This window comes from Homarus americanus, unplaced genomic scaffold (genome assembly GCF_018991925.1).
Source record: "Homarus americanus isolate GMGI-L3 unplaced genomic scaffold, GMGI_Hamer_2.0 scaffold25827, whole genome shotgun sequence".
In the NCBI taxonomy this organism is placed as follows: Eukaryota; Metazoa; Arthropoda; class Malacostraca; order Decapoda; family Nephropidae; genus Homarus; species Homarus americanus.
In genome coordinates, this window is record NW_024738300.1 from 2056302 (window position 1) to 2072805 (window position 16504).

Below are 16504 nucleotides of genomic sequence, written 5' to 3' on the forward strand. Positions count from 1 at the left end.
TTGATGTTAAAAAGTCTGAGAAAAGTATGTTTTGGACATGACGATTAACTACGTGTGCAATCAAATAATGGGAATACAAATCATTATTGCCCCTGTATTTTATCCTGTGCCTCACTTTCTGAGGCAAAAAAATACACATGCACAAAAAACAAATTTAGTGAAATTAGGAACGGGAGAGTTTGAAAGTGCTCAATGGATGGCCAAAATGGATTAAACAAAAGCATTAAGTAACAATGGAGGTAAGGCTTTCATCCAACATTGTGCCGAAACGTGTTGGTTATTGTTAAAGAAAAACATCAAGTTCCTAAGCACTTTCGTGTAATTCACATCTTAAGGGGTGAGTACTCAGTATAGGAGATGTAAACAGGGAAAGCAGATACCAGATGAACAACGATGCCATAGAGAAATCCGACTGCGAGAGAGATTTAGGAGTAATGATAAGTAGGAACCTTAAGCCAAGTAAACAATGTGTTTTTGCTCGTAACAAGGCTAATAAAGTACTTGGGTTCATACAAAAGAGTGTTAGTTACAAGACTAGCGAGGTCATCCTAAAACTGTATCTTGCTCTTGTGAGACCACACCTGGTTATGCAGTTCAGTTCTGGTCTAGTATTACAGACTGGATATAGAATCCTTGGGAAAGGAATTCAGAGGAGAATGACAAAGACTAATCGGGCATTAGGAACCTTGAAGGTATAGAGACAGGTTAAAACATCTGTTGCACTCCTTGAGACCGCAATAGGCGAGGGGCGACCTGATAGAGGTGTATAAGTGGAAGGCAGGGCTAAACAAAGGGGACATTACAAAGGTACTCAAATTATCCAACTAGGAGCGAACTCGTAACAATGGTTTTAAATTAGACAAATTTAGATTTAGGCGTGAAATAGGTAAACACTGGTTTGGAAACAGAGTAGTGGATGAATGAAACAAGTTACCAAATATCATCATTAACTCGAATACGCTGAACTGCTTCAAACATAGGTTGGATGCTTCTATGAGCAATAGGGGTTGGGTGTAAACGGGACTGCCCAGTATGGGCCAATAGGCCCGCTGCAGTTTCCTCCATTCTTATGTTCTTATATATGATAGTGAGGTTGGAGTGAAAAAGCCGTAGATTTGTGAAATTTTACTCATATACTGTATATATAAATATATATCTACGGCTTTTTCACTCCAACCTCACTATCATTACCTTAACATCTTTCATGTGTTGTTGCAACGAAGCTATACGGATTCCGACATTTTGTAATACTAATATTGTTATAGTGACATGTGGTGGAATCCATTGTGTTTGCCTGACTAAACGTGTGTCAGTACATGGGTAGGAGTAAGTCGTTTAATGCTAAATATATTATTCATGAACAGGTCACACAATTTACTGTAGTACCACTTATAAATACTATCGTCCAATCACAATTTACCTTTACCATGACGTCAGTACTCCCGAAGGGATTCTGCGCGACCCAGGTGACTAGTTTATAACTATGCCTGACCGTCACAAGGTGAGTACAGTTACCTCGTGTCGCCATATCAAGAACCGCGTCGCTATTAGGACTGTCTCTGAGGTAAACTTACGAATTGTGGTAACATTGAATGGAAGAAAAAATGTAATATAGGTTTTACTCGTATTAGTTGGTTTCTTCGTTGAGTTTGTAATTAAGTATATATATATATATATATATATATATATATATATATATATATATATATATATATATATATATATATATATATATATATATATATATATGATACAAAGGAAAGAAAGAAAACACAGGGGATTCCCAAAGCGCTTTCGTGTAGAATTACAGCGCTTAGGGAACTTAATCATTTCTTTCACCTAGTGATTTACTTTATATATATATATATATATATATATATATATATATATATATATATATATATATATATATATATATATATATATATATATATATATATATATATATATATATATATATATATATATATATATATATATATATATATATATCGCCGATTAAACCTTCAACCCTATAAAGCAACCGACGCTTTTGCCAAATAGGAATAACTATTGGCTTTTATTGCTATAACTTAGTAAAAATTTATTCGTATATATCATAATTTACCCGGTTTCCAAAAAAAGGCTATTAACCCTATTTACTGTAACATAAGCACACATTACGTAGGGGAAACCATATTGTATTTTGTGTTCATAGAATGCCCGATGAATCACATGAGGGGTGAAACAATATATAATAATCCTATTTGACAGAAACACCATAATGGAGAAGCGACCTACATGTTCTCCTTTTGTGACAGCTTACCGTGGCAAAATTGTCTGTCTGTGGATCAGTGGCATGTCAGCAAGAAAAATATCACAGGAGATTGGGATCAGCATCACGACAGTCTATAGGTGGATCCGTCGATGGCAGAGAGAAGGTACAATACAAGCAAGGCCGTACCATGGAGAGCCTCTACCGACCTCCTGGGGACATAATACAACAATTTCGTCTTCTACACCAACTCAGCCCCTCACTTTATCTGCTTGTGTATTTGACTCTCATCATCCTTACTGCAATGGTTCGGTAGAAGACCCTTACTTCTGGGGCAGTGAACAACACTAACATAATTGCCACGGGTTCTAACACTACCTCATAAGAAGTAACTTTCACAATTGGCAGTTGTTGTATAAGTGGCAATAATATAAATATTTAAAATAATAGGAACTGGAATAGCTAAACCATTCAATTCAACAGAAGATGATACAAAATAAATTTCTTTAGAAATAAGCGTAAAATATATCCTAACTTCATTTGATTTACAAAGGTATATTCTTCATAAGATAATATTTGTTTAGTGTTCTGGACACAGGCACCGAGGAAACATTAATAACAGCTGTTATAAAAAAACATCAACAAGATTTTCAAGGAGTAGTTTGGGAGGTCTTTTATTTGTAGAGTAAAGGTGAATCATCTAAGAAAATTTAAAAAAACAGTTAATTATTAAACAATAAATATTTTGAATAATGAGCCAACCATAATAGATATTTACTCAACAAGGGCACGGAGGGAACGTACCACGAGTAACAGCAAGATCTGAGCCATAATAAGACGGAAGAACTCGTTAACTTACTTTCTATTGGAACAATAATGTTAAATGAAAAAAATGAAAGCGGAATTTTGCGGGAAAAAAAAGATGTATATATATATATATATATATATATATATATATATATATATATATATATATATATATATATATATATATATATATATATATATATATATATATATATATATATATATATATATATGCTGATAACCACAAGGAAAAAAGAAAGAAATGGATGCATTTATAAGGTTCCTTGCAAGGAATGTAATATGTTTTACTTAGGCCAGACAGGTAAAAGATCTTGTAACTAGACTTAAACAACATAAATACAGTGTTAGGACAGGCCAGGAATCCAATGCTCTGTTTGTTCATCTGAGGGATAATAAACATTGCATTGACTGAGATAATGCCTCCTCAATATTACCTTGTAATTCAATTGACAGTAGGAACATTATAGAATCTAGTCTCATTAAACATACCGAATCCGTTAACATGAATTTGAGTAATGGTATGTACAAATTGGACAATTTTATAATTAAGAAGATTTGTAACCAAGTGAGAAGGTTGGGTCAGTTTCTCCATCTGACCTGACTACCGACCACTGCCGTGCTTTTGTGAAGATTAGTAGGGTCATTACCTATACTTGACCTCACCCTCCTCTGCATATTTCAATTTCAATTTCAATTGTTTATTCCTTGATTGAGGAAGCGGGATCCTAGTGCTGTCACTAGGTACCCCTGTACAATGACACCAGAAGCATCTGGCAAGTGTGACAAGTATATACAGTATAAATATTATAAAGGGGCTTACTAAAGCCTAAGGAAGGAAGGATATTCCTTTAACACATAATCAATATTATTTACAAAATATCTGGCCAGTATGGGGAGGATCATCGTGTCTCCGTCAGGGGGTCGTGGGGTAGTGGTCCAGCAGGCGTCACGGCTCCGAGTCACAGGCCTGGCATTTGACATTATTAGGGACCTGCCACTCTTTGCCATAAACAGATAAAATGTACCGGGAACTTTCCCCCCACACACTCATCATTCTCTCACTTTATGTAACTTGACAAAACTTATGACCCTTCAGGCTTTTACGCCCTTAATGTACGAGTCATAAAGGCAAGTATGAACTTTTCATACTTCCCTGTTGGGTGCTGTAAACGCTTCTGCGCTTCACCTTGCACAGGATGTAAGGGGGTGCCCAATAAACTAGCCCCCTCGGGGGCAAATCTGAATCTGAATCAGGCGTCACGGAAGCGTTGTGTGTGGGGACATCTTAGGAGGTAGTGGATAAGGGTGCTGCTGTCGGGTCTTCTGCATAATGCACAAGCGCGTTGCTCAGGGGATGCGGGGATACCAATCTCCCAAGCAAAGTCATACCCAATGATGATACGGGCAGCAATCACGTCCCCTTTCCGCGACCCTTTCCCGTAGATTTACGAGAGGTCAGGAAATTTACGGAGGACATCGTACCAGGTGGGCGGGGAGTCCAGGGGGATGGCTGCTTCCCGAGCTTCTCTCTGTTTGCGGCGAATTTGGGTCCTAATCTGTAAGAGTGTTCGAGGAACAACGTAGTCAGGTGTGGCCTTGTTGCAGCCAGTCTTGGCAAGGCCATCTGCTGCCTCATTCCCCAAGATACTGACATGACTGGGTATCCATAGGAATGTCACGGGACGGCCTGCATCCTGAAGTGTGGATGTTAACCCTCGTATTCCGAGGATGAGGTCCTTATTTCCCCTGATCCAAATGCGATCCTGTCGAGAGCAGACCTGGAATCGCAGCAGACAAGCAAGGGGCAGAAACCATCTGCTTCTTCCTCAGCGAGAAGGGCAGCAAGGAGGGCTATTAGTTCAGCCTGAGTGGAGGATGCCCCGTCAGAAACTCTGAGAGACAGTTTGATAGGCTCAGGGGCATCAGGACGGGAGATGTAGACACCAGCCCCGGCCCGACCTGTAGCGGGATCAACAGAACCATCAGTGTAGAGGACGACCCTACCTGGGGACCAGTGGGCGATCCTGGAGAGGTGGTATTTGCAGAGAATAACAGGGTTCACCTGGGATGTCGGGAGCGGTCCACCGAGGGCAATCACTTCAGGTTGAAAATCCAGCCAGGGAGAAGGAGACGAACCAACAGCAGGGGTGACAACAATATCAGGCAGGAGGTCGTGTTCCTGAAGGGCTCGGATGAGTGACCCTCACCACTGTCTTCTAGATGGAGGTCGGTCTCGGACAGCAGGAGTCAAGTTGGTTTGGACATAGTTGCACCCGAGGATCCAGTAGAATGGAAACGGCAGTTTTTAGGTAAAACTCCTGGACACGATCCTGTAAGGGGGGAAAGACCAAGTTCGGTATATAGAGATGTAGAGCGTGTCCACTGAGGAGCCCCAAGGATGATACGAGCAGCTTTCCTCTGGGTAACTTCGAGACGGTTGACAGCAGTCCGACTAATGTTGACGAGGGCAGGGGCGGCGTAGTCGACACAGGAACGGACAAAGGACTTGTACATGGTGAGAAGTACAGGGATGGTGGCACCAAGGGAACCCCTGCACATGGTAGAGAGGGGAGCGATACGCCAAAAGCATATGTCTCGAAGATAGCGGACTTCAGGGATCTGACAACGTGTACGAGTTACATACACACCCAGGTATTTTGTCTCTTTATCCCAGTCCAAGGGCGTTCCTGATAAGAGAAGGGGTGGAGGTACAACACGACCGTGCCACATGGCTCTCTGTATATATATATATATATATATATATATATATATAACTTGTTCTGAACTTCTACTTAGTTTGTACTCACCCCTGAAGATGTGATTTACACGAAAGCGCTTGGGAACTTCGTGTTTTCTTTCTTTTTTCCTTGTGGTTATCAGCATATATCTGGATCACGCGCACCTACAGTTAGTGGGTAGTGAAAAATAATTAAGCACACACACACACAGAGGCGGGATTGTCGTTGACTAGTATGTAGTTATAGTATACGCACAAAAAAAACATGAGAAGGATTGTAGGAAACGATTTTGACATAGGGTAATTGACAGCAGAAATGCATTGAACATACAATTTGTGGAAAACAAATATTTTTTTTTATGAAAAAAAAAGGATGAATTTGTGTGTTTAAGGGCAAGGACAATGTTAACTTTATTAACCTCCAAGGGTCTGAAACTGAATGTACTACAGTTAATTACTTACACATACAAACAAATTGCTTGTATATAATCCCTTACCTCTCAAGCCAAGGGTGAGCTGAACAAAGTACTGCTGTGTAAAACAAAGGATAAGAAAACTGAATTGTAAGAGTTCCAATAAAGTTTTGGTCACATATTTGTTTTAAAACCTGACTGATCATTGCTTATACTAATATTCGTTTACTTTTGTTGAATTTTAAAAGTCCAGAGTTAAGTGTTTGTATTATCATCATACCAATATAGTGAAGCATACAATAGATAACTAATTAAGTGAAAAGAAAAAAATGAAAGTAGAATTCATGGATATGGAGTGTAGTATTTCAAGTTCCCTTTCTGCCTCATGCAATGGTACTATAAACTTCTCATCATACTCAGGCTCAGGATGTTGCATACTCATGACCACACATTGTATAAATCACAAGAATTTCCTGTTCTGTAAATAATTTGCAAATACTAAGGGCTCAGAAAAATATTTCCTAAAATAGGTTTAATTCACAATGAACATGTGAACAGCAAAGTGAATCAGATAGTCCATGTCCAAGACCTTCTACTTGTGTGATTGAATGCATTCGGTTCATTTAAAGGAAGATTGTATAAAACGTAATTATCATATATAAGTTTTCAATTAAATGTGTAAAGTAAAACAGTCACACTGGCTAAACGACAGGGAGCTAAGGGTAGTGCAGATACAACACAGGAAAATAAATTACGGTACACCTGAGACTAAGAGTAGTATGACTGCAGGTTAGCAAGGCGACTGAGGTGTAAACATTCTTATTTTTAAGGAACAGATTTAAGAAGGGTAAAATACAATAAAATGAACTGCCAGAGAGAGAGAGCCTTAACATCAGTAAATTGCAGGAAGTTTAAAACAGTAAAACGAAAATGTATGAAACTTGCTAGGCATAAGTCTTGAGAAGGAGTAGACAAACTAGCCTAATGATATATAGAAAATAATCACACATAACATAAAACAGGATGGTTGGAAGCGTAAAATACCTTAACAAGAGGATGTAAAAGATATGGACGGGGTATATATTACAAGAGAAGTCATAGCTGAAATGAAGAGTAGTGACGTTATCAACGAAATCAATAGAAAGAGGATTGGAACTACATAATTGAGGAATTTTTGTGCATTAGTTTATAAGTATCGCTCGTGTGCACTGAAATAGTTTTCATCTAATATTACTGTTTTCTTCTTCTTTACAGTATATAATTCCTTATTGATAATATTATTTAATTATTTGTAGTGTTGGTACCATAATTGTTAGGTTTGGTAGTAGTCAACATCTGCTGTATATTAATAAAGAATAAGATTTTTTTACGTCTACTGTCAGGTTGAAGCTGCACAGGAGGTATCAAGGATGATGAGCCTGGACATAGTGGTGATGGCGCTGACGCTCTTGTTACCATGTCAAAAGGCTGCTGGCGCCTTACCTTCGTTTACAGGTTAGTAGATTATATCACTAATTTAGCGATAACATCTATGTATTTATCTTCTTTGGAGCTTCTGACTGGCCATAAGCGATCACGTAGATCATAAAAATACATATAAATAAATAGTTTCACACAGGCCTTATGTAACAACGATGCCATAGAGAAATCCGACTGCGAGAGAGATTTAGGAGTAATGATAAGTAGGAACCTTAAGCCAAGTAAACAATGTGTTTTTGCTCGTAACAAGGCTAATAAAGTACTTGGGTTCATACAAAGGAGTGTTAGTTACAAGACTAGCGAGGTCATCCTAAAACTGTATCTTGCTCTTGTGAGACCACACCTGGATTACGCAGTTCAATTCTGGTCACCGTATTACAGAATGGATATAGAATCCTTGGAAAGAATTCAGAGGAGAATGACAAGACTAATCCCGGGCATTAGGAACCTTGAGTATAGAGACAGGTTAAAGCATCTTAATTTGCACTCCCTTGAGAGACGTAGAGCGAGGGGCGACCTGATAGAGATGTATAAGTGGAAGGCAGGGCTAAACAAAGGGGACATTACAAAGGTAATCAAACTATCCAACCAGGAGCGAACTCGTAACAATGGTTTTAAATTAGACAAATTTAGATTTAGGCGGGAAATAGGTAAACACTGGTTTAGAAACAGAGTAGTGGATGAATGGAACAAGTTACCAAATATTATCATTAACTCGAATACGCTGAATAGCTTCAAACATAGGTTGGATGCATATATGAGCAATTGGGGTTGGGTGTAAACGGGACTGCCCAGTATGGGCCAATAGGCCCGCTGCAGTTTCCTCCATTCTTATGTTCTTATGTTATAACCTACCTAACTTTATCGAACCCACTTTTCGTATAATTTTGCTACATTAAAACAGAAAACGACGCCCTATATTAAACAGAGCCAATTTAACCATATACGAATTAAATTCCCTAAGTTATAGCAATAAAACAAAAAGTCATCCCAATTCGGCAAAAACTTCTTATTTATTTCCGTTTGCATCCGTTTGTATACACAGTCACAAGTCTCACAAATCACGTTTAAAAGACTCTCTCGTGCTCCTCAGGTAAGAGACGAGTTCCTAATGTGTAGCAAACACTCTCTCTCTGGGTGATTATGCTGAGACAGTGGCACAAGTAGCTCGATGCTCTGTAGTTTTGGAGAGTTTCAATATTCAAGGAACCAAACCCACTGAGGAACCTCAGGCCATTGGTTCCACAGTCTCCACGAGTCTCTTATCCTATTGTAACGAAGCAACCAACAATCGTGGCTAGGGTTCCTGTACTTTCCCCAAAGACCACTGTTCTTCCCGCTCCAGCTGTATTAGGTTTCGATAAGTTGGTTCCAAGGTGGATGCATAGGTGAAGTCCAGCACCAACTTCTTGGGTTTAGCATTACTACATCTAGATGCTTATTTTCATTTATATAGACCAGCGGTTTCTTATGCAGGGAATTTTCAGACTTCTCTTGATAATGTAATAAGGGGAGATAGTCTACTAACCACTTGTGCACAGGATCCTCTTTGTGCTGAATAAAATCGTTTGCCGTTAGCTAAATAAAATATTAAAAGTGGCGTCCCCAAGGTGAAGGGGTTTACTTTGTTTTTGTCTTACATGTTAACTCCTGGAAGTCCCACATACAAGGGCGTGACTTTATTTCAGGTACGTTTGAAAACAGTGCGAATAAGGGCCATGTGTACTTGAAGCAAATTCACTCATTATTCACCACTACTCCTATAAAGGACCAGGGATGGAAAGTCATGATTGTGAAACACCCGAGTAAAGCCGGTGTAATGCATTATGTTGTACTATGTGTTTAATGTGTTACTATGCTTAGGGTCTGCATTACCAAGTTGAGTGTTAGTAGAAAAATTCAACCAGACAGTTAATTAAATAGCATATTCTATAATTGTCTTTTTGAATCCAGAAGGAAGTGGAGAGTTACTTAATCCCTACCAGGCAGCTTCCGTGGTACTTGAACCTACTTCAAAACCTCGCAACTCCATCATCCTCCTCACTGATGACAGGAACTCCCACTTCTCTGATTCCGGGGTAAGTTATACCTCTTTCTCCTTATTTCCATTTATCTACGATATAATGAAAGGTGCCATAGGTGTATTATGCCCTCCTCTGTGTTTTTGGTGTGGAAATCGCAAAGAAGATAAATGTAGTCCTTTATTAAGTGCATTGAAAGTATTAAGCTCTTGAACTTTGTGATTGGGTTTAGATGAAGAGGTTATATCGGTAATTAGCATAAATACACATCTCGCTACATACATTATGTATTGAGAGAATGGGAGTTCGTCACTTACAAAACAAATATGGATATGGAGACCACATCAAAATATACCACAAAAAGTAATTTCTTAAAAAAAATCAACATGACCTGGGCTTATTTGAAGAATAAATATTGGTAACTGTATGCATCCCAAATATCCAATTACTAATATGAGGCAGAATAAGTGAGAGAAATAGGCAACTCAGTATAAATCTTTCATTAATTAACGATATTACTGATTTTTACGGGTAAAATAGCACACAGCGTCAAATTAACTCTTGATAGAATTACTGGCTTTATGGGAAAGACAAAATGGTCTAAAACAAATCTAAAACAGTTCGAGCACAACAACTGTTTTCAGCGTGGTGTGTAGGCTATTCGTTCTCGCAATGTACAGAGTACTTGTACTGGGTTGTGCACTTGAGAGCAGCCTGTGCACCACCTTGATTCACACACAATGAAGCAGTTCACGGCAAGATTTTGCAGCTTTAGGAAGGTTGGACCACAGAGGTTCCCATACTCCTTTGGAGTTCTTCACCCACTCCCAGTCGCTTGGTTCAGGTAGTTTTGGTGAGAGAAGGAAACACTGAACCCAGATATGTCCTATTTGATATGCTGCACTCTTGGTATGTCGTAACAATGCTGATTTGGTTGGATAATGTTGGCAATGGCTCTGCCTTTCCTAGTGAATAGTTGTCGTCTAGCACCATAACAGTTAACTGGTCATTGGTTCTGTCGTACATGAGCATAGCGAATCGTTTTGTTATAGCTAGATCTGCAGATGAAATATCCTCAGGTATGAGTGAAAGAGATTTGAAGCCATCTATTGCATTATCATAAGTTTGCCCACATTCCAAGAAGTCTTCTTCCCGATACCACTGAAAGATGAGTGTCACGGCCTGTAAAGCTGTGGAAGAAGGGAAGGCACTGCGACCTATCAGGCCCAAGAGCTGTGGCTATTTCATTTACTGCAAGGAAACGGTAGTGCTTTAGTACTCCAAATGCTATCCACACTTCTCGGATGTTCAGTCGGTTGACAGCTACTACATGGGCAGAATCTTCTTACTGTCAACCTCCTCATGCAGAAAGCACTGCAATACTGACGTGTTAAGGGGCTTAGAACACAGAACTCTCTCCTCTCGTGTGGTGATTATTTGTCAAGAAAATAAAAAGTTCAGTGTTTTTCGCTTCATGATGGAGTTATCGTTGCCAGTTTTCAGGAACTGGAGTGTTGGAATCCACTCTTCTTCTTACTCCTGTCCCACGCTTCTCTCGTGTGGCGGCTTTCATTGAATCCCTTTGGTAAACATCCCAAATGATGTCCAGTCTCTGGTAAACATGTTGTAGTTGCCTCTGGATATATGGTATGAACACATTCAGCTGCATATGTGCTAGATGTTCTAGCGGTGACTGGTTTGAGCATTATCACAATTGCAGCTCCATCAATAATTATGGCATCAGTAGAAGGAGACTCCACAGTCGGCAGGGGCTAAATCTTCCAGGCATTGCAACATTTCGGCTTTTGCACATGGTCTTAGGTTTCCTTGATGAAATATTGAAGGTGCACACAGCTGGTTCTCGTGCACGAAAAATCTTCTAAATTGCCATCTCGTGTCTGGCATGCAATGTAAAATCTTGAAAAGAGATTACATTCACTCTTGAGATTGGCAATTTGCATACGCGACTTAGCTGTTAGCCTCTTAATGGGCAAGAAATCAGGGGTAATCTATTTCTCCTGGTGGGATCAGATAGAGGCACATACTGTAGCATTCATCAAGTCTTTCTCTGACGAAGGACTTGTAGAGAGATGTGCTAATCTGTTCTACTGTAGCTACTGTCCTTTTGACTGACTTATCTGCAATATCCTTGTTGTGGAAACTAATTAAATCAGCAATGCTGACAGGTGACCTTTCTTCTGCTCGTGGTGTTCTGGACGGTTTTCTCTCCCAGGATGCAAGTAGTTCCCAGAGTCCAGTGCTGATTCAAATTCATGGATAAAGCGTGATACCTCTGGACCACCTACTGTCCTTGGTTTTCTGTAAGACCAACAACTCGTCCTTCCCTTGGCTGAAGCGTTGTTTTGTTCATGAGCATGGTGGTCTGTGGGAATCTTAGAAAACCTATTCTAGGTTATGCTTACGACAATATGCCCCATGGTTGAATTCTTCTGCTATGGTTGGGTGTGTATAATGTAATGAAGTGATGTCTCTTAAGTACATCGGTAGCCATTTTGAGTAATGCGTATAATCCAATGCAAAGAACCACTTGCCATGGCATAGGAACTTCATTATACAGAGGGAAATTTCCTTCCCGAAGTGACCTCACAAAAACCAACAACAAGAGTTCCATATGTAAAACAATGGACCAGTAGTGAAACATTGGAAAATGAATGTATGCTTTTTAGTAGGTAGTAGGCAGCTACCAAACAGGAAGGTACTATAGCCTGAAAAGGTATTGGAAGCATAATGTATTGTCTAATGGTAGACCCTGCTGCCATATGGCATCACGAAAATCATGACCAAGTCCCAGGTTGCTAATCTGACTTTCTGCCTCATTTACACACAATTGCAGGGTCTCAATTGTTTCTCTTACTTTTGACAACACAACATACATATATTGTTTCTCACTTTCGAATTTTTTTAATTTTGTATTATTATTATTATTATTATTATTATTATTATTATTATTATTATTATTATTATTATTATTATTATTATTATTATTATTATTATTATTATTACAGTGCTTTTATTATTTTTAGTATCATTATTATTTTATAATATTATTTAAAATTTTGTATTTCTTATTATAAATTTTATTTACTATGAATTATTATTATTATTATTATTATTATTATTATTATTATTATTATTATTACATTTTCACCCCCCCCAGGCCCCGATGTGGGTCAAACCTCTAAACTCTAAAGTTTCTCTCTACTTTCATCAGAAGGCATAGTACACTCCTGAATTCTTCTCATTGCTTGTTACTAACAACTCTAACTGACTTTTGACTTATTACTACTTTATTATCTGAAGAACTTCTCTCTAGGCACTTACCCATACACACACATATATATATATATATATATATATATATATATATATATATATATATATATATATATATATATATATATATATATATATATATATATATATATATATAAGAACATGGCAACTCCTGTCGAGAGTTACTACCACTCTCTATCATCCATGAATCTATCCAGCCTCCTTTTGAAACTTTCCAGCGTTCCCGCACTTACTACAAAGTTGCTAAGCTTGTTCCACTCGTCCACTACCCTATTTGTGAACCAGTTCCTTCCTATCTCCCTCCTAAACCTAAACTTATACAACTTAAATCCGTTGCTCCGAGTCCTATCCTGCTCGGATATTATAAGAACTTTATCTATATCCCCTTTATTGATTCCTTTCACCCACTTAAATACTTCTATCATATCTCCCCGCACTCTTCGTCTTTCTAGGGAATGCAAGTTTAGTTTCTTTAACCTATCCTGATATGGAAGGTTTCTAAGTCCCAGAATCATTTTCGTCATTCTTCGCTGCACCGGCTCTAGTCAATTGATATCCATTCTATAATAAGGGCACCAGAACTGAACCGCATAATCGAGGTGCGGCCTGACTAGCGTCAGATATAGTTGCAATAAGACCTCTGCACTCTTATTACTTACACTTCTAGATATAAAACCCAATACTCTGCTTGCCTTATTTCGAACATTAACGCACTGTTTTCTAGGCCGCAGGTCCGGGCTTACAAGTACCCCTAGGTCTCTTTCACAAGTCGACTTCTCTAGGTTGATGTTGTTAAGGCTGTATACATTGACAGTATTTGTTCTTCCAATATTAAGTACGCTGCACTTGCTGGTGTTGAATTTCATTTGCCATTTTTCAGACCACCTCTGCAGTTTATTTAGATCCTCCTGTAATGCATTTGCAACCTGCCCTGAATTTATCTGCCGCCCTATTTTGGTGTCATCCGCAAACTTGCTTATGTCACTGCTGATCCCAGTATCTAGATCGTTTATGTAGATTATGAATAAGAGTGGGCCTAGTACTGACCCCTGGGGAACCCCACAGGTTACACAGCCCCACTCAGATTTAATACCATCTACGCTGACCCTCTGCTTTCTATTGGTGAGCCATGATTTTATCCCATTTAAAACTTTCCCCTCGATACCATGAGCCTTATTTTTTCTCAGAAGCCTCTGATGCGGTACTCTGTCAAATGCTTTGCTAAAGTCTAAGTAAATAACATCGTAATTTTCGTCATTATCTACTACCTGGAAGAGGTGGTACAAACTAGACAATTTCGTAATTAAGAAGATTTGTAACCAGGTGAGAAGATTGGGTCATCTTACCCTCTAACCTGACTACCAACTGCTGCGGTGCTTTTGAAGATTAGTAGGGTCACTACCTAGTGACCTGACCTTTGTGGACTTGATATCACCCTCCTCAACTGTATATATATGCCTTGTTGTGTATTTCTACTAAGTCTGTACTCACCCCTGAAGATGTGAATTACACGAAAGCGCTTGGGAACTTCGTGTTTTCTTCTTTCCTTGTGGTTATCATCATATACCTGGATCACGCGCACCTACAGTGATTACCTTGCATACTAAGCTCTTCCTTACATCCTTCCAATACTCTGGTAAATATCTCATCGAGACCTGTTAACTTGTTAGGCTTAGTTTGTCTATTTGTAAATTAACATAGTGACTAGTCACTTCTATCTCGTTCAATCTATTTTCTTCACTATCTCTGTATATAGTCGGTGGCTCGGGTATCATGTTGAAATTTTCGGTGGTGAAAACTGTTGAAAAATAGCTGTTCAGATTATTTCTCTTTTATCCGCTATTTTCCGTTAGCTCGCCGCTATCTGTTCGACCCCAAATATGTGTAATTCCTCTCGTATTTATTCGAGAAAGTAATCAAGAAACAAAATTTTCTAAGAGGAACCTTAATTCATTTCTCTATATTCCCTGCTCAAATGACAATATGTGAACATTCGTCATCTGTGGGAGTTTTAAGTGGGGTATAAACACATAATTAATCAATGCTATAAGAGAGTAAGCATTTTTCCCAATTACCTTTCTTGTTTTTTTCAATGTTCACACGACCATTTTTCCCTGACTGAAATTCCTCATAATAGAACTAAATAACCTTTTTATGGGCAATCTATTTACTGTTCAGGTATTGTGTTTTTCATAGGATCTATGTCAGCTGGTGGCTCCCTGGGGTGTGGCGGTGTTCGAGGTGGCAGTGGACGGCCAGGACGCTAACGTGACGCAGGCGCAGCTCTCCCGGGTGGTCGACAAGGCTCGGCGGGTAGGTCACTCACATTACTACTGAGGCGGGTAGGTCACTCTCACATTACTAGTGAGGCGGGTAGGTCACTCTCACATTACTTCTGAGGCGGGTAGGTCACTCTCACATTATTAGTGAGGCGGGTAAATCACTCTCACATTACTACTGAGGCGGGTAGGTCACTCTCACATTACTACTGAGGTGGGTAGGTCACTCTCACATTACTACTGAGGTGGGTAGGTCACTCTCACATTACTACTGAGTCGGGTAGGTCACTCTCACATTACTACTGAGGCGAATTGGTCACTCACATACCTCTACTGTGTTGACGTCAACAGCTACGGCAGGTGTCATGGTGCGTGACGGTGGTGGGAGCGATGACCCAGCCTTCCTCGCCGCCTTCGCTGAGCGGTCCTCAAGGGCCGCCTCCTGGTGTGTGGTCAACGAGGCTCCTCGTCGTCACCCGCCGGCCCCTTCCTGAGGCAGTGAGACCCAATGGCCTCCCATTGACTTCTATGATGAACACCATGTTGGTTATTTTGAAGATGCTCTTATGCAACCCAGTAATATCATGATTATGATTCCTTCTGGTACTGCACGAAACTACGATTTAATATGTGTACTGTATACTAATCATTTTGGTAGTTGGTACAGATGTATTTCATCAATCAAATAATCACAGTACTCTCTCTCTCTCTCTCTCTCTCTCTCTCTCTCTCTCTCTCTCCACTGTATACTATACAATTATGTAGACATTGATATTTACAGGTTTTTTACTTTCCATGTTGCTAAATTTGATCTCAAGATTCAACGTATATAGAACCTGCCTTATGCTGCCTCAGGATCCAGAATAGTACTAACCTGCGTTTTGGATGAAAACACGTGGTTTGTGTTGAGTAAACACCTTCAAATGTTCACTGAGAAGTTCGACAAGTATGTACTGTATATTCCAAACAATAACAAAGTATCAAGTTATAATGATCTTAATTTTCCATAAATATTTTTTTACAGAGACACGAGGAAACAAATCAACACTTGTGACATTGTTGTTTAAATACAAATAAAATACAATTACGCCACACCTTCCAATGCCAAGAAGTCTGTGTATAAAGTTGTTTCCGTTATATATTCGACCTTGATAATTCCTTCCTTTGGTTATATGGGT

At 39.1% G+C, this 16504-nt stretch overlaps 1 protein-coding gene across 1 annotated transcript; it reads left to right on the top strand.

Moving 5' to 3' along the window:
• Positions 1-1191: 1191 nt before the first annotated feature.
• LOC121873915 lies at positions 1192-15914 on the top strand. Its single transcript, XM_042377794.1, has 5 exons — positions 1192-1564; positions 7615-7726; positions 9665-9789; positions 15244-15360; positions 15678-15914. Exons 1-5 carry the CDS (start codon positions 1484-1486, stop codon positions 15912-15914), a joined length of 672 nt encoding a protein of 223 aa, XP_042233728.1. The 5' UTR covers positions 1192-1483.
• The last annotated feature ends 590 nt before the right edge of the window (positions 15915-16504 follow it).